This window comes from Rhopalosiphum padi, chromosome 3, assembly GCF_020882245.1.
Source record: "Rhopalosiphum padi isolate XX-2018 chromosome 3, ASM2088224v1, whole genome shotgun sequence".
Taxonomy (NCBI): domain Eukaryota; kingdom Metazoa; phylum Arthropoda; class Insecta; order Hemiptera; family Aphididae; genus Rhopalosiphum; species Rhopalosiphum padi.
The window spans coordinates 44,002,457-44,023,241 of NC_083599.1; the positions used below are offsets into that span (position 1 = coordinate 44,002,457).

Consider the following 20,785-nt stretch of genomic DNA (forward strand, 5'->3'; position numbering starts at 1 on the left):
ATTTTGTGATATTCTTTGAGACCTTAATTGTAATTTAATCAAATTTAATATTTTACCATAGTAAGTCTAGAGAATCATCAGAGTACTGATCTATCTATCTCTAATGTAGTGATGCTTTCTAGAATAGAGTTATGTTCCAATGGAAGAGCTCTCCATTGATCATGAATTTTCTGAATAAGTTCATGATTTGTTTCATCAACAATTCTGGGAGATAATGTAACTAGCGATTGTTAAGAAGGATTTTGTTTACGCAAGTTCAATGATAATGCATGTTTTTCCGTCAACACTGACAGTTTACTAAAATATTTATTTTATGCCAAATAATTGGAATAGATAGGCACGACCCTCATCGCACTGTGACTCAAAATCGAAGATAATACTAAAATGATATAATTTTTGAAATCAACAGGTCTACAATTTAATCCGACAATAATATGTAAACTATTTGCATATACAATGCTTCCTGGTTTAGATGTCAAAGTCGGTGAACGAATATCCTATTTTTTTCCCCAATTATTATATTATGTTTTAAATTTATATTCTATTTTATATTATGCTATTTTATAGATATCTTATATTTAGGAATTGCATATTGCTCTGTATGCTCTCAATTTATAGCAGATATAGCTAGAAATCTGAAGTATACAATGGTGAATTAAAAAATTGAAAATTAAAAATGCATATTTTGCCAATTTTAGCTAAAAAAGTCAATATTTCATTGATTTTATACGCATATTATGCATATTTCATATTTTTCTAAAAAAATTGATTTTTTTTTCTTAACCTGTATATTTAAATTTATATTAAATTAAACTTAACAGATTACAGGTATTAGAAAACATTCATTTTTTTCGTAATTTAAAAATACTTTTAATTTTATTTTCAGCTCAACAAGATATCAAAATACCAACTAGATATAATTTTCTTTCCAATTATAAATAGTTTTTACGTATATTATTAATTTATTAGTAACATCTGATGTATTTTATTTTTGGAATTTAGAATAATTATTTTGCAAATTTAATATTTTTAATGCATATTTTGTCTTTTTAGCTCCTACAACTTCCGAGCCCTACTTATATCTATTGATATTGTAGATTTAATAATACTTGTAAATTCGAATTTCTAAAATAAAGTAGGTATTTCGTTTGTTTATAAAAGTGACAAATTAAATTCATAAAAAACGTAAACTAATTAATTTAATTAAGTATAGATATTGTTATTGTTATTGTTTTTTTTGCAATTTTACAACGATATTATTTTTAATAAAATTTTATATTTTTGAAAAACCAAATGAAATTTTTGCTACGTTAGGAATTTATATTAAATAAAAACAATTATTAATACAGTAGATTCTAGTTATGTCGAATAGGAACAGGAAAAAGATCGAGATATTGAGAACATCCAGATATTGAGTTTTCTTATAATTCTTTGAAAATTGAAAAAATTGGTAAATAATTTGAATGCCTAAAGTTCTAATGTAACATACATATAAATAAATTTTTTATCATGTTTGAAGCCGACGGCGATGTGGGAACTGCTTTCGTATACTTCCACGTCATATAAATAAACTACAATAATGTAAAAATTAATTTTTTTATTTTAAATCTGTCATTAAAGTTTGTTTAATATTACTTTTGTTTTTGTAATTTATGCTTATTTTCCATTTTACTATATTGTATTGTATATGAATAACAATTAATTATAAATATTAGCACTTGTCGAAGTTTTATTATTGTAAGCATTTTACAATAGAAAATCTGAGTTTTTAAAACAGGACATTAAAATACTACAAAAGACAGCTGAATACTAAATTATATTATACAAAATATAGTTTTGAATAATTTTACTGTATGCAATAATATGGCTAAACATAGCTAAACTTTCCGCTGTGCAGTCTGACCAACGACAGTGGAATGAAACGTTATTTTGGGCGCTCAAAAGTCCTATTCAAAATTTATTTAGAAAAAAAAATGTCAAAACCCTATTATCATATATTCCTTACCTCAAATATAAAATGTTACAATCATATATTTATTTTTACCTTGTGTGTAATTATTTGAACGTAGAAAAAATTGTATGTTGTATACGATTTTTTCGTATAAATAATGGTACTTTATATTTTATTTATCAGGGAAATATAATTTATTTTTATGTTATTTACTGTATGTGTAATAATGATACTAAATAGATAAAAAAATATTTATTTTAATTTTTTTTTTGTTTTACAATCCAAAGTTATTTGGACATTTTTTAAATTTCAAGATTTTTTATTTTCTGTTCCGTATGAATAAAAATTACTCAATTTTACCCAAAATATAGTATGTACATAAAATAAAGAAAATTCCAAGGATTTTTAAAATGTTATTTTTATTTTTTGCGTCCATATGTGATTATAGCGCACAGAAATTATTTCTGTAAGGTTTATCGCAATATTTGCAACAAAACATGATTATATAGGATATTTATTAACTTAGACATTTGAATTGGGTATTTTTATGTCATTAACAAATAAGATAATTGTTATGACGATCAATTACGTATATTATATTGATTTGAACTTGTCGTTAGTTAGTATGTAGTTTGTAATTTTGCAAACGTGCAGTTGAAGTGAGATATTTATATTTAACATAATATACTTTAAAAGCTATAGAGTTTATTCTCATAAGAATATACACTTGTATTATTAACTTTATTTATTTACTTTGTACGTGATACATGTTATATGCTCTATGCAATCCATGACAGCTGTTAGTACAAGACAATTATTGTTTATTTTTATTCAAGATAAATTCAGTGGTTTGAAGTGGAACGGTGTAAAGCAATAGAAAGTGCAATTTTAAATTTTTCTTTAGCATTATCAAAAATATGGATAAAAGGTTGCCGGAATAATAATTAATTTAATTAAATGCATACTGAATGGCTTGATTCGTACTTCAAAATATCTAACCACAATAATAATAAAGTTTCAACATCGTTAAATGAAGGTAGACGGTAAACCTATTAAAAATTTTAATGAATGTACAGATAGTTCTAAAAGACGAAAAAATAATATGTCAATAGCTACTTCTACTATGACAACTCCTGAGATACATTACGCTTCACAAAATAAATGTTCATTGGCTAGACAGTGAAATATTTTCCAACTTTTTAAAGAGGTAACATCATCCGATAAAGCTTCAGATTTTATAGTCTTACGCCAAGTTAAACACTTCAAAAATTATACCACTTACGGCTGATGAAGCGTTGGCATTTTTTATTGAAAATGATTTAACTAAACAACAATATTTGAATATACGATTAACCGCGAAACAACATAATGCTGATATTTATTCACCGTATGATACAATTATTGCAGCAAAAGCATTGTGTTATCCCAAAAACTGCATAATATCTGAATCTTTTTGTGAAATAAAACTTCAAGATCTTCTCAACCACGCCTCAAAAAGAATATTTGAAATTCCTTTAATACATTTTAATGAAGATTATTTAAATGAATTTGAAATTATTTATAAATGGGGTTGTGATGGAAGTAATGGACAGTCACTATATAAACAACAGTATCATAATTCAAACTAATGTTCTGTCAGTGATTTATTTCTTTTATCAATTGTTCCTCTCCAGTTGCACTCTTTTAATGAAACTAATGAAAAAAAATATAGTATAGAAAAATATAAGAACTTCTACACGGTTTTGTAGATCAATCAAGTTTAAATTCCAAAAAGAAACAAAGGTTACTACATTACACGAAGTAAATTCTATTGAAGACCAAATACAAAATTGGTTGGCTTCACACATATATTTAATGGTAAAGAAGTAACAGTTAAGCATACCTACTTTGGTATTTACAATGGTTGACGGAAAGATAAATGAGTTATAAAATATTATACATAATTTTTAAATAGGTAGTATTTATTTTAAGTTATTATTTACATGTTATTATCATAAATGTATGTAACTCCATGACAGATACCTCAAGTCAAAGATGTTACATATTTTGTGGTTCTTCTCCAAAAGACATGAATAATATTGATCAGGTAAAAAATAGATTAATTAACCACGAATCTGGACTGTCCACACTTCACGCATGGATACGATTCTTTGAATGTTAGATACACGTTTCATATCGTTTGGAATGCAAGACTTGACAAGTATGTAAGATTGTTATAATATAAAAAATGTATTTAATCAATAATTACATTAAACATTAAAAATTACATTTTAATTTATAACACCAGCACAAAAGCTAAGTTTTGCACAACGAAAAAAAAATTCAAGAACGTTTTCGCATAGAAATGGGTTTATTGGTTGAATGGTTGATGTTGTACTACAAGATAAAAACGAACTAATATTAATTTGATAAAATACGAACTATGCAAATTATACATATATTTACTCTTACAAATATACTTTCAGGAAAAGGAAATACAAACGATGGTAACACGGCAAGACGATTTTCAGAAAAGAGCGCGGAAATAACTGGAATTAATTTTACATTACTTAAACGTTTTGGGAACATATTATCTGTAATTGCTAGTGGACGTGAAATTAATCCAATTACGTTTGATAAATATGCTTTGGCTACGGCTAAATTGTCTGTACATCTTTATCCTTGGTACTATATGCCGGCAAGTGTATACAAAATACTTATTCATGGAGCTGATGTAATAAGATTCGCCATTCTGCCTATTGGTAAAGAATTTATTTTTTTAAATATATTAAAATAATATTTTTATATATTTATTTTTTGTAGGACAACATTCTGAAGAAGCCCAAGAATCTATAGAAATAAGGATTACAAACGAATAAGGCAAAATCATACAAGAAAAAATAGTAGATTAAATACCAATAAAGATTTAAAGTACACATACTACTCATTAGATCCTTACATATCGTCCATAAAGAACTACCGAATAAATGTCGACTCACATTCAGTGATGATTTACAAAACTTGTTTATGTTTCCAGAAAACTCAGATAAAAGTACAATTAATGTATTAAATTCTTCATTTTCAGAAATTGAAATATAAGAAAATGAATAATCTATCATATTAATATAATTATTGAACTTTTTTTTAAAGTTCAAAAATAAATTATTTAGATACGTGACATACATTTACCTATTTAATAATATAAAAATATAAATGTACAACATATTATCTAGGTATGTAGGTAAATACAAAGATGGATACATTTCCTTTGTATATTTTGATATATTATGTATATGTTTCAGGTGAACGAAAAAAAATAAATCATGTTTTGTTGCAAATATTGCGATAAACCTTACAGAAATAATTTCTGTGCGCTATAATCCACTATTGACGCAAAAAATAACATTTTCAAAATCTTGGGAATTGTCTTTATTTTATGTACATATCAGGTTTTGGGTAAAATTGAGTAATTTTTATTTACATGCTACAGAAAAAAAAAAATCTTGAAATTTAAAAATTGTCCAAATAACTTTAAATTGTAAAACAAAAAAAAATTAAAATAAATATTTTTTTATCTTTCTAGTATCATTAATACATATACAGGAAATAACATAAAAAAAATTATATTTCCCTGATAAATAAAATATAAAGTATCATTAAAAATAAGGAAAAAATCGTATAAAACGTACAATTTTTTTCTACATTCAAATAATTACACACAATGTAAAAATAAATGTATGATTGTAAAATTTTATATTTGAGGTAAGGAACATATGATAATAGGGTTTTGACATTTTTTTTTCTAAATTAATTTTGAATAGGACTTTTGAGCGCCCAAAATAACGTTTCAGACCACTGTGCGACGCGCCGACGACTAACGACCACCAACAACATGTATATGTCGCATCCACTTAATGTAATCGTATTTTTCATGAAATGGATATCCATTTCATGAACAACGATCATATCGTGTAAGTCAAATTTTAGTTCATGAAATGGACATATATTTTATCCATTTCATGAAATGGAAACTCTTATTTTACACTTTGTGTAATATTTTTAATTAATTACATCAATGGGTAACATTTTGTGAAATCGAAATAATAATATTGATACGAGTACACGAATCTAGTATCTTTAAACTGTAAGTATTAAGATACTAAATAGGTACCTATTGTAGAACTTACTGTACTATACTAATAAGTAATATGTTATCGACACCTGTTATCGATAAATAATCGCATCAATTGTATGAGTGTAATAGCACTCTGGAAAGTTTTTATTTTTATTTTTATATGATGCCAGTACGTTTTCTCGAGCCGTATATTAACGTTCATTACAAGGAATACAATTTATAAAATGGAATTTGATTCATTTGCTGAATATTATGAAAAATTAAATGCCTACTATGTAGGCAAACCCGGGAAAAAACCACCCACCAAAAATGAGGTTCAATTAATAATTGAAGAAATATTAGCGGCCAAAATAAAAATGTAAGTAATTGTTAAAATATACAAAATATTTACACTTCAAATAAAATTATAACAATCAGCCATCAGGGCTTGTATTTCAAAAAACTATTTTGTTTTATGTTATTTGGAATTAAGAGGAAGCTATACCCGCAGTGTTGTCTCTGTCTTACTAACGTACATTATAACAAATTTTCATTCAGTAGAATACATTTTGTGATGTTAGCTTTAATATTAGAGTAAATTTACCTATTATCAAATTTAAAGGTAAGAATATTATCTAGACAATGACATATGCTTTTAATGATATTATTATTTTAGAGTTATGAACATTTTAAAGTTGTAATATTTCACATAGCTGTAACTCACTTTAAAATAATAATATCATTAAAAGCATATGTCATTGTCTAGATATTATTCTTACCTTTAAATTTGATAATAGGTAAATTCACTCTAATATTAAAGCTAACATCACAAAATGTATTCTTCTGAACGAAAATTTGTTATGATGTACGTTAGTAAGACAGAGACAACAAATGCGGGTATGTCCTCTTATGCTTTTATTAGGAGTGCGATGAAAAAAATAAAGAACCATAATACATCATACAAAAAATTAAAATGATGAAATAATATTACAAAACTAAACACACCATTACCGTCCGATTTGAACGACAAAGTTCAGCGCAAATCATAAGCTTCTATATCTATAGCCGCTGCGCTGTCGTGATGTTATTATTACGCGTATATAAAAAACCCGCGACATCTAATTTTTTAAAAATTACCGAAGTTAATAATGATAAAGAGCTTACATAACGTGAAACAGTTTCTCATATTTCTGGGGGACAAGGTTTTTTAAGTTGCATTTGTAAACGCCAATGTGAATCAAAACGTTGTGCTTGTTTTAAAGCTTCGGTAAAATGCAACATTCGTTGCCATAGCTCTAATATTTGTAAAAATAAGTAATAATTTATTATTTATATAAATAATAAATTATTAATTATTATTATAATGATTATTATAACTATTTATATTTATATAATTTATTATTATTATAAAATATAATTATAATACAATATTACATAATTATAATAATCATGAATAAATGTAATAAAATGTACTCGTATCAATGTTATTATTTCGATTTCACAAAAAGTTACCTATTGATGTAATTAATTAAAAATATTACACAAAGTGTAAAATAAGAGTTTCCATTTCATGAAATGGATAAAATATATGTCCATTTCATGAACTAAAATTTGACTTACACGATATGATCGTTGTTCATGAAATGGATATCCATTTCATGAAAAATACGATTACACTAAGTGGATGCGACATATATAATACATAATAGTATAATACATATTATAGTAAATCATGAATGGCGGTAGTTATTTTTGTAACACTAAATAAGTGAATAACCAATGTTTAAAAGTAAAAATAATATGATATAATATTTTCACGTTAATAAAAAAAAATAAATATTAAACGTGCATAAAATAAAATTTCACTGTATTTTAGAAAAACTGACTTCGAATATCAGAAAAATTAATATAATGATATCATTGAAAAAAAAACTCAAAAAATGCAAAAGAAAAATTAGCGATAATTTAAAAAAAAGCTTTTATACTCTTCAACCTCATATTTATAATTTTATAGATAAAATATTATATTATTACAATATGAAATTTACATTAACATTAATAGTATAATTGAACCTTATAAATATAAAAACCCAAAAAAAAAAGATTATTCAACAATACAATGAAAACACTATTATGAGGGCTGAATATGTGAAGATGATGTCTCATTATTTTTCTGATATATAAGTATATAACTTATAATCATTAGAGCGCGGATTAGTATGCATTGAAAACAAATATGAGCTAAAATAACAATGTAAGTGTTGCAATGAAATGTCTTACTGGGACAACTGGGAAAAATATCTGTACAAAGATGGAAAATGTATTGAAGAAAAATGTTGGTCTTGCTATGCTAAAGAAAATTAAAAACATTCTTAATGGTGAATTAATTGACATGAAAGACTTACCAGAAGACTTAGATATTAATGATCTGACATATTTCTAAATATGCTCCCATCACATCGGTAAACGTAGAAAGATAATTTTCCGCCTATAAAACTTTACTTACAAATAATAGAAGGTCTTTCAAAGTCGAGAACATAAAAAAACATTTGATAATCCAGTGTAACGCAAGTAAGTACATAATTAGAATTATAAAATGATTATTTTTTAATACATAAAAATTATAATTGCTAGGTATAGAAGATGCTGAGTGTTGAAAAATCCAAAGACCTCCCATTCAACAGTTTTTACATTTTATTTTAGTAATATAGCATGTATAAAATATACATTTTTAGTCATATATACAAGATATGTTTTTTTTTAAATTAAATTTGAATAAGTATGTATTTTTTAATTAAAAATAAATGCATATTAAAGCGCATATTTTGATATTTTTTGGTGCATATGTATGCGCATATTTTTAAGATTTTAAGCACATAAAGTCCCGAGCCCTGATTATTATTATTAAAAGTGCATAAAATAACGAAATCTAAAGTAAGGATTTAAACGGAATTAAAATATAATGATAATAATCTTAAAAAACTTACCTCTTTTGGTACAAAACACTTTGTTATCGATTTCTCTGACCAACAACAACCCGAGTATCTGTGAAATAATGTAAAACGGACCTAAGGTCTTGAATCCAAACGTTTTGCTCATCGTAATCATAATATTATTGATCCAAAACAATGTTGTAGACAATTAAATCGTTTTTGCAGTATTAATTTTCTCTAATATATTTAATAATAAACTTAAGATCAGTTATAGTTTTCTTCAAATGACGAATATCAGCTTTATATCTAATAACAAAAAACCTATAATATGGTGAAGGGTATTGACATAATTATTATATAATGTGTACCTGCCAATAATGTGTAATATGTATAATAAACATGACGTACCTATCAATTCTCAGTGAAAACATATAATATTGTATTGATTTAGTAGGAGGTAGGTACTTATTATATAAAATTGCTTAGCGGACGATAAACATAGGTACAATATCATTTAGTTGATGGGACACCTGTCATGTAAAGTCGGTGAAGAACATAATTATCGGGCTTGTTAAAATGTTTTTTCCAAGACTAAAATGCATTAGTGTTAATTGTTTTATTGTTGATAAATCATATCGTATAAATGACAGGTATATATAAGTATAATATATTATACTATAATGGTAATAGATTAGCTTAACTGAGTAGACAAAATAAAACATAAAGTTTTGATTTTTTATGCATACCCGAGTAACATAATAAGTTTTTTTACTATACAATAGTTATAAAAAAAGAACAATATGGTGCACTGGACAAGTCTTAAAGACTTTCATAGGCTGATTTTGAATACGAAAATGTACATACAATAAACCGTGCTTGGGTTGTTTAGAATTTAGTGCAATAACCGTTTATTTTATAAATGTCGAGTTTTTAGTTCTATAATATATCATTCAATCATTGTACATGAAAAACGATTTTGAGCGAAGATTTTTCAGACCTTATCATTAAATTAATTTTAATTTTCAAGATACATATTTGATATTACTATTTAAGTAGGTACACTATCGATTTTTCACACTCATTATGATTAAGGGTATGCGAATAGGTAATCGATTTGTACGGATAATTAAATAATGTTAAATATATATAATGGACATGATTACATGAATATAAATATGAAATATAATTAAAAATAAAACTATTGTACTGTATATATAACGTATAAGTATTATATAATCATAATAAAATAAATATAAGTACATTGTTTTATATTTAGATATGTATTCTTAAAAGTACTTAGTATAATTTATTTTATTTTAAAATTTAAAAATATGTATAACATAAAGAAAAGCTATATATTTATGCTTATGGACCAACTAAATTTAAGATTTGACAAATATTTATATTAAAGAGAGTCGTAGTTAATAATGAAATACATTTGTTCAAAAATTCCATAATACGGATAATTGACGTTCCATTGTAATTTATTTTACTCTTAGTATGCAAGTGGATTTAATTTTTTTTTTTTTTAATATCGCATTCATTATATAATTAATATTTATACAATATTATTAATATATTTATTAATAAATATGTATTTTTTTTCTATTTATTTATTTTAGATTCTGAAAAAAGTGAGAAATGTATTGATTTTATAATGATATGTTATTTTCTTTTTTTGTATCTATCATCACGATTTGGAGTAGAAATAATGCTTTGATTTTTGATTTCAGCCCCTCTTTGAAAAGGAAAATTCATCTAGTTGGTACTAGAGGGTCAAGTAAAAAAAATCCAGTAGTTTTCAAAAGCGTCAGGAAAAACCCTAAAAAAGTAACGAAAAAACAGGTATTTTTACGCATAATCAGTTTTCGACAAAATCGATTTTTTATTTTAATTCAACTTAAAAACGAATCATTGTAAATACTTGAAATTTTCACCAAATGTTTATATTAGTGTTTTCTATTTACGATTAAATTTTCAAAATATTTTGACCTTTTTTAAGCTACCTATCACTGAAAAAAATAGTACTTGTAACATTGACAAACGCGTTTTGTAGATAATTGACAAATCTAACATGTATTACGCTGACAATATTTTATCGTAGTGATACAATTATTGATAAATTAATAAAAAATTTGTCATATAATGTTGTGGTTTTTTTATCAACCTGACAAAAAGTTGAAAGTTTGATAAATCTTATTACATCCAACCAACAAAATGTATTTATTATTTACAATATGCATTTTTTTTAAATCGATAATTATTTCATCATTCTGACAGTGAATTGTACTTGAATGATAAAATCATATTGTATAAAATATATTTTTCTATTGACAAATTAGTTTGTTCAATGCAACAAACATATAAATCAGCTTTACCAAATATGATTATACTTTACCTAAATTCGTATCTCTGTCCACTAGGTATATATATTATATATGCCCACTTTATTTTTTATGAGAATTATTATAACTTATAATACCTACATTGGCTAAACATTGAATGTATGAATTACGTTTATTAGTTATTAAATAATTTATAGTGTTTTTAAATATTATATTTTATATTTTGCAATCCAGCATATAAAAGAGAAGAACCCTGTCCTCTATTACAAAGAACAAGGCGATGAAAAAATTGAATATTCAGCAAATAATGCACAAGAAGATAGGAACATCATATTGGTTATAGCAATTTATTTTCAATTAAGTATATGTTGGAAAAATTTGGTAATCATATTGTATGTATAGATTCAACACATGGGACAAATATAAATGATTTTCATCTAACTACTCTTTTTGTAATAGACGAGTTTGGGAATGGAATTCCAACAGCATTCTGTATATCAAATAAAAAAAATACTGCTACAACCCAGACTTGCTGCGCTTAATCTATTGGACCTAATATGACAGGTGACAGGTGCCAGGTCATTGACACACAAATTTGCGTGATATTTTTTGTTTACGTACTTCACGCACAACAGCGGCGATATCTCGCGCGACAAGATATCGAATAATACGAGTAATTAAAAGGTCGCTCAAACGTCTACGAAGTATTCGTTAGTTCATAAAATATTATATTAAAATATATTAACTATTATAATATGGAAAATAATGAAATTAAAATTATACGAAGTGAACGAGGCGAAGATCTAGTACTATTAGATAGTAATAAATATCGTTTTATTCGGAAACGTAAAGACAAACGGTTGAAATGGAAGTGTTCAAATAATAAATGTACTGCAAATATTCTAATAGACTCGGAAAAAAAATTATTGATTCAAAGACTCGGTAAGCATTATCATTCCGATATCCCCACGTCTACTATAGAAAGTCAAGTTGTACGTGAAAACTGCAAGCAAAAAGCCGTAGATTGCATTTTAACAAAGCCGAATAAAATAATACGCACTGAACTTTTAACAGACAATTATTCGACTCTATGTCATAAAGACTTTAATACGATTAGGAAAACCATGTACACCGAACGAAGAAAATATTATCCACCATTTCCTAAGTCACTCGATGAAGCATTTACTCAGCTTAAAGAAAATCAAAATGTACCTGACAATCAACTGTTTATATGTTTAACTACAATACAAAATATGGAATTTAAGACGACTTGTACTGACTTTTTTGGCGACGGTAAATTTGAATATGCACCGAAATATTTTGTTCAGCTTTACACAATTCATTGTTTTAAAAATGGCCATTATGTGCCTGTAGTATACTTTTTTTTAAATGACAAATTAAAAGAAACGTACAGTAACATGTGGAAGTTTATTGTTGATTTATGTTTTAAAATGACAAATCGAGTGTTAACCATTACTAATTTGCACTTGGATTTTGAACTTGGAGCCCATAAAGCAGCGGTAGAAATGTTCCCTCAAGTTAATATTATTGGTTGCAGATTCCATCTAGGACAAGCATGGTGGTGAAAGGTAAATTAAAAATAAATTATACTTATAATTATTTTATTATTTTAATTTTTAAAACAGTTAACTTTTAAATTATAGCTTTAAAAAATTGGGAAGTATATCATTTTAATTGAAACATTTATTTTTATTTTAGATAAATAGTGAAAGTAAACTTCGAAATGCATATCAAAATCTGATGACGCCGTAGGAAATTGACTAAAGATGTTTTTTAGTTTTCAATTTATAAACCATGATGAAGTTGAAGATGCATTCGTAGAGTTAATCGCTGTTTGCCCAAATGAAGAAATTGGTCACATTTTTTCAGATTATGTTTTAAATAATTACATAGAGCCTGGCTGTCCGTTTAATACGAAATTGTGGACAATGAAACCTTCGGAAAATCCCAGGTAAGTTTCAAATAAATTAATATATGCAAATTAATAATTACTACAATTAATAACTTTCTAGAACTACCAATGCCGCTGAAAGCTTTCATAGAACATTTAACAGCCAATTTTACAGTTCTCATCCAGCAATATATATATTGTTATTTAAACACTAATTGAAACACAATGAGAAACTTCATTAAAAATAGCAGTTATAGAACAGGGTAAAAAAAAGAAATGTCAATAAAACTATAAAAAAAAATAATTAATATTCATAATAAATATATGTGGTAGGTATGTAGCAAATAAAAGTTCAAGTAATTTATTAAAATATTTAGAGTATGTTGGATTACGCTATCCTGCTATAACTAATTTATAGGTAACTCATGTGTCATTACTTATTACTAGGGCAGAGGACTTGTAGCATTTGCATATTTTTTTTGCATAGTCGCAAAAATAGCAGAGTGTGAAACCAATACGTTTCATGCTTTGACAAAGCTAGTTTTGAAATTTTATTGTGCATATAAATGCATATTTTGCGTTTTTTTTTGGTTTTAGGGCATATTTCTTGCATTTAATATTTTTAGATGCATTTTTAAGTAATTTTTCATTTTATCAATATTTTTTGTCAACGTTTTTATTTATTTATTTATACAACCAAAATAACGTTGGATTTAAAATTATTTTAAATTTTGATCATAATATTAATAAAGTTATTGATTTTACACAGACACGTGTTTTTCCTAGAAACACATCTCAAAAGTTGCCGATTAGATTGATTGTTGGGTTATTAATTTTATTTATAGACAGTAAAGCTAGCCATACACGATCCGGTTCGCCGGAGAGGTCGGATTGCGCAGTTTAACCTGCACAGTTTTAAACGATTCCCGACGACAACATACACGCCACGATTTGCCGGATACGCAGGACTGCGCAGTCACACGCTTTCCGACCAATAGTCCTCAGCTGCGAGTCGTCGAATGTTCAAAATATTTATATTTTTTTGCCGTTTTTTTCAATCAGATTCTCTAACATATTTATCACATTATTTTTTTAAAATTTACATTCAATATGTCAGCCCTAAATGACGACGCCATAGCTTTGGTAGGCTTAGCTCTAATTCTTAAAAACAAAAAACAAAAAAAAACGCGAAAAATGGACCAAAGATTGGCTCTTAAAACGAAAAACCTACAGCCATGTCAATTTATTAAATGAATTGAGATTCGAACCACTGGATTTCAAAAATTATTTACGAATGGACGAGGATACTTATCGTAATCTTCTGTCAATGGTTGCGCCTTTAATACAAAAACAAGACACTGTAATGCGTAAAAGTATTTCTCCGCATGAGAGGTTAGCAGTTACCCTAAGGTTCCTCGCAACTGGAAGGACTTACGAAGACTTAAAATACACTTCAGTTATTTCATCTCAAGCACTTGGAAAAATTATTCCAGAGACCTGTGATGCTTTGTACCGAGTGCTACGTAAGGAATATTTAAGGGTAAGTATACAAAGATACAAAATATTGTAATGAATATATCATATTTTTTTTATTTGATTATAAGTCATATTATGAATTATTATGAAATATGTAATTAATATTTATTAAAATCTATAATATGTAGGTACATAGTTTAGTTTTCAAGCGAGTTCATAAAATTAGTTATATAACAAGCAGCATTTTCTGGTTGAGTTTGATGTTGATTAGTTGTGTTGCCAGCAAAATCATCATTTTCTTGATACACGTAGACACCATTTTCAGAAAAACTGGAATTTGAACTCAAATTAGAATTTGTACTAAAATTGGAATTTGAACTATGATTTCGCGAGTAAAAGCTTGATGTAGTTTCTGCTGCTGTTGTGAACTTATGGTTTAATGTCAAGCTACCCATTTCAGCCTCAAAAAGGATATCATTAATCAACTTTTCAGCAATGATTCGCTGCCTTTTTTCCAATTCCCTCAATCTCATAGCAAAACCTTTTGAAATAACGTCAAACCGATCTTCTTCTATTTTTGGTCGTTTAAAATGATCACGCACCGACACCAACACCTCAGTAGTTAACTTTGCATCGTTTTTTTTAGATTTTTCTGCCCTTGGTGGATTAACGATATCTGATCGCTCAACTGTCGAATTTACCGAGTCGATTCCTTCTACTTCATTTTCCAGATTTTCATCTATTCCAATCTGAAATCAAAATGAGATTTTTTTTATTATTTATTTAAAATTACAATGTGTCAACATATTACATGTTATTACAAGGTATTATTTCAAAAATGAGATTCATTTTATTTTAAAATTAAATAAAATTTTAATTTAATATAATTTTCAATTATATTTTTTTTCAGTTTCCTACAACTGAAAAAGAATGGAAAGACATTGCACAATTATTCGAGGGACGTTGGAACTTTCCACACTGTATTGGTGCGCTCGACGGAAAGCACATAAATATTGTTCCACCAGCTGGAAGTGGATCCGAATTTTTCAATTACAAAGGCCACCATAGTATGGTTCTCTTAGGATTAGTAAATGCAAATTATCAATTTCTATTGGCAGATTTTGGAACAAATGGCAGACATTCTGATGGGGGCGTTCTTCAGAATACAACGTTTTTCGAAAAACTACTAAATGAAGAATTAAACATTCCTTTCGCAGACAACATTGAGGGAAGTTCCAATCAATTACCATATGTTTTTGTTTGCGATGATGCCTTTCCGTTACGAACTGATATGCTTAAACCGTTTCGACAATCACATTTGGATTGTTATGAAAAAAAAAATATTTAATTACAGGTTAAGTCGCGCACGACGAATCGTGGAAAATGCGTTCGGAATATTGGCAAATCGATTTCGTATTTTCCATACACAAATTAATATTGAACCAAAAAAAATCGAAAAAATTGTAATGGCATCATGTGCATTACATAACTTTCTCATTGTAAATTCTCCTACTTCATACGCGCCTCAAAAATGTTTTTACCAAGAAGACATAGCAAACGGAAGTATAACTACGCTTGGATACAACGTTGAAAATAGTAATATGCATAGTTTAGATCGTCGTAACTCGGGGAATATTGCAAATAGGGCAAAACAAGTACGAGAAGATTTTATGAATTATTTCTGTAATGAAGGCACCGTGCCATGGCAAAATAAGTTTATCGCGTAATTTAGTATATTATATATTTATTATAAACGATATATTTGTATATTTGTATTTTTTTTTTTTGTGTCTGACGACAATATTTGGAGCAGTAAAAATGCTTCGATTTTTGACTTCAGCTCCTCTTTGAAAAGGAAATCGAATCTAGTTGGTACTTTGGGGGGTCAAAAGTTAAAAATTTTCAATATTTTTTAAATGAGTCGGGAAAAACCCTAAAAAAATGACGGAAAAACGGGATTTTTTAAGCAAAACCAGTTTTCGTCAAAATCGAATTTTTTAATTTGCTATAACTCAAAAACTAATCGATGTAAAATATTGAAATTTTCACAAAATGTTTATATAACCGTTCTCCAAATACAGTTAAATTTTCAAAGAATTTTGACTTTTTTTGAACTATTTATAGACAATTGAAATTTTTAATTTTCATAAGTATTTTTTTTTAAAATAACGATAAAATTTTTTTGGCTGGCCAGAAAATCTTGAAAATTTAATACAAGGTTTCTTATAAGTTGTTCTTAAAGTGATAAAAAAAAATCCGAAATCGTTAGTCCCAATTTTTTTTTTTTTAAGTGCTTAAAGTTCAAATTTATACGAAATATGTCAAAATTGCAAATATTTGTAAGTAATTTTGTGGTTGAAAAATCGTAAAAAATTTTTCTTTTATAACTAAGTTTTGAAAATTTGGTACAAGGTTCTCCAAACATTTTTCTTCAAATATCTGTAAAAAAAACTCTACCGGATTGAGACAAAAATTTTTTATGAGTGTTTGAAATTAAAATCTTTAAAACCGCGTTAAATAACGGTTTAGCCTCAAACGGTTTTTGATATTTGTTGTTATTCAAATAGTATAAGTCGTAAATACTTGAAAATTTTACCAGTTATTTAGATTGCCATTTTCTTTACGTGATTTGATTTTCAAAATATTTTGAATTTTTTTGAGCTATTTATAGACAGTTGAAATTTTCAATTTTTTTTTATTTTTTTTTTATAAATGTTGATAAAAAAAATTTAGCTAGGACAAATTACTTGAAAATTTAATTGAAAGGTCCACATAACTTGTTCTAACACTCATTCAAAAATTATAAAAATACATAGGCACAATTTTTTTTTTATTAGCATTTGAAGTTCAAATATTGACAAAAATTCGTCAAAATCATGAATATTTTACTATCAAAAGCTAAGAATTGATGATTTAATACTATGCTGTCCATAAGTTAAGCTTAGAATAATTATAAAAAAGTTTGAGAATTATTCAATTTAAAAAATTTTACGAGTGTTTAAAGTTTTAATTTTAATTTGAAATCAAAAATACACGTGTAAAATAATGTTTTACTACTAAATAATTTTCGATTTTTGTTATTTTTACAAAAATAACTAAATATAAGATCTTAAAACTATCTTAAATATTTCAAAAAAATATAAAAAATATATTTCATGAAATTTTAGAACCTCAATTATTTTACCAACCTCAGATATGCTTTCATCTTGTGTGTCCAAATTTGATGTTGATTCTCGAGGCGTATCTTGGTCATTTAGAAAGTTCATCATATCATAATACCACAATTTTGGCCGATAAACATCGTCAGAAGAAGCTCCTGACTTGACAGAAGCTTCATATTTTTTTTTTTCTTTTCGGACGCTGCTTCTTAAATTGTTGATTTTTTTTACCACTAAATCCTTGTTCGCATCTGGTTCAAATTCTTTTAATTTTTCTACTAATACTTTGTAAGCCGCTTCTCTTAGTGGGCGGTCATGGTAAAGCTTAGATTTTGTTTGCCACAGACATGGATATGATTTATATAAATCTATAAATTCTTCCAAATTCTTACGGCTCATTATTATATTATATAATATAATTTAATAAAACATGTATAATATAAAACTTCAATAAACATAAAAAGCACTATGCTGCAAAAGTGAACCAGCCGGTCGAATGACGGTAAACCAACATACGGCCATACACGATCCGGTATGCCTGTACAGTCATGACTGTGCAGGCCAAAAGAATCGTTTTTCGATTTTTTTCCGGCCGCCTGCACAGTCTTCGAAAACTGCGCAAACTTGTAACATACACGTTCCGGAAAAACTGTGCAGTCCGCCTGCGCAGTCCGACCTCTCCGGCGAACCGGATCGTGTATGGCTAGCTTAAGATAATATTGTTCAACGCACAAAATATCGATACGGGCCACGGGGACGCCTATCGCCGACGTCGGAAATATTCATATTCAGTAATCGCTGTTTCTCAACGGTTGACCATCGACCATACGTCCAAACGCGTTCTATTAACTATTTATTATACAAAATGTCTAAAGTTAAAGTTTCTTTATCTTCACAATTAAACAATTATGTGTCTGAATTCGGTTCTGAAGTGTTCTCAACAGACGGTAAAATACTTTATTGTAAAATTTGTGATATCAAGTGTGGAAGTGCTGAAAGGTTTAATGTCACACAACATTTGACTACAGGAAAACATCTGAAATAAGTTGCCCAGAGAAAAAAACGTAAATATAAAAAAAGCTCAACAACATTTTCTAACTGATACTAAAAAGTCGTGCTTCAATAAAGATTTGTGTTCCGCGATGTTATCGGCCAATATACCGTTAAATAAATTATAAATTAAATAATGAATCTTTTAAATCATTTTTATTAAAATATACTAGTAAAATAATTCCATCCGTGACAACATTACGAAAAGGCTATGTAAAGTCTATTCAAAATGAGATGATGACTCGGCGGCCAAGTTGTGCGCATGGGCGTGGCCTTTGTTCCATGGTAGCGCTTGACGCGCCACCACGATGAGAGCTTTAATTAGTCTAGAATCGACTGCCGATGTGAGTGGATAATTTAAAATGCATTGCGCGTATTTTTTGTATGTCTGTCGGTCGCGGTCACCAAACTGTTTACTTACACTGTAATATATTAAATATACTGTATTTAATATAGTATTAGTATAGATATTATATTTTGTATTGAATACTCAGTACATGATATGCAGTGTTTCTTTCAGGTACTTCTCCGGGGGGGCTTTGCCCCCCCGGAGAAAATTTGTAGAATAGAAAAAAAAATCAAATAGTCATAGGTATGACAAATGTAAATTCTATATCACGGCGAATCACCAACAATAGATAAAAGATACATCCAATAAGAGTCAATACGGTATTCTATTTATAATTTTTTATTTCCCGATGGAAATCAGTAATTAGTAATCATATAGATAATATTATGGAACAACGGTGACTATAAATTATTAAACACCAAAAACAATATAAGATTAATTTGTAGGTATTTCATTAGTTTGTAATGTGTATCATTGTTGTTCACTGTGATTAATGTACCTATTACTTTACTATTGTCGAAACGGTGAAATGTATTGACTGTTACTATATTATTTGTTAATGTGTGTTGTGTACCCAGGGCCGTTCAGAGGGGGGGGGGGCAATGGGACCATTTTGCCCCAGGCCCCATTGTTGTAATATTTTTAGGGGGCCCCCAAAAAGTCTTGATGTATAATAATTAAAAACAAAGAACTATCACCGACCACCGTTATTGAGACAAAAATAATCTGCTTTGCGTCATCCACATAATATTAATACTTAAAATAAAATTAAAATATAATTTATTACTGTCTTATACAGTCATACAATGCGCGAGTAAGAGCATGACGTCCAGTCACGTAGTCAAAACAATCTCCTCCACCGCACCGCTCGTCTATGCCGTCGTTTCTACTTAATAATATTTTAATATATTAGTATAATGTGTATAGTATATGTGTGTAGTATAATGTGGATAGATCGCGATAACGATACTTGATTTGCTACGATAGGCGATGGTGCACGCAGCACTCGATATTTTTAGACAAAAACCTATAACCGATACATTGTAGAATTGACTATTCTGTATAGTAAACCACAACCTACACGGCCGCACCATTCGGTTGCTAATTACTCGACAGTCGATGTGTACCACACTACCACAGTGTCCCTGTATTTTTATAAATTTATTACTAGCACAGTAAATAGCGATTAGCAGAAACACCAATATTAGTAAGTAATAATTAATTGAAATATGTACATATTATTCTTTATTTTTATTAAAATGATTAATTTTTAATATTTCTATTAGTCTTTAAAGTAGTCTATCTTCGTATTGGGACATTAAGCTATAGTCTGTATCATTATATCTACCTGTACTTATAGAATAATACTAAATTATACCCTAATACGGTTATACCTATTAACATTCATAATTACATGTTAAATTTATTGAAGATAAATGTTTTTAAATTTTTTTTTACTTGTTATCTAAATATTTCATAGCATTTTCCAGTGGCGGACTGGGAGAAAAAAACATATTA

At 27.4% G+C, this 20,785-nt stretch overlaps 3 protein-coding genes across 3 annotated transcripts; 2 read left to right on the plus strand and 1 right to left on the minus strand.

Moving 5' to 3' along the window:
• Positions 1 to 4,373: 4,373 nt before the first annotated feature.
• On the plus strand, positions 4,374 to 11,883 carry LOC132925081 (uncharacterized). Its single transcript, XM_060989506.1, is given in 5 exon segments — positions 4,374 to 4,692; positions 4,754 to 4,785; positions 4,788 to 4,982; positions 11,557 to 11,703; positions 11,782 to 11,883. Coding segments are annotated over 5 exon segments (795 nt in total).
• Positions 11,884 to 14,159: 2,276 nt separating this feature from the next.
• Positions 14,160 to 16,477, plus strand: LOC132927256 (uncharacterized). The gene is made up of 2 exons (XM_060991756.1): positions 14,160 to 14,774; positions 15,621 to 16,477. The coding sequence occupies exons 1-2, from the start codon at positions 14,529 to 14,531 to the stop codon at positions 16,056 to 16,058; spliced, it is 684 nt and encodes a 227-aa protein (XP_060847739.1). The 5' UTR covers positions 14,160 to 14,528; the 3' UTR covers positions 16,059 to 16,477.
• Positions 14,799 to 18,596, minus strand: LOC132927255 (uncharacterized). The gene is made up of 2 exons (XM_060991755.1): positions 17,899 to 18,596; positions 14,799 to 15,459 (listed from the first exon to the last, which is right to left on the minus strand). The coding sequence occupies exons 1-2, from the start codon at positions 18,265 to 18,267 to the stop codon at positions 14,908 to 14,910; spliced, it is 921 nt and encodes a 306-aa protein (XP_060847738.1). The 5' UTR covers positions 18,268 to 18,596; the 3' UTR covers positions 14,799 to 14,907.
• Between the last annotated feature and the right edge of the window lie 2,189 nt (positions 18,597 to 20,785).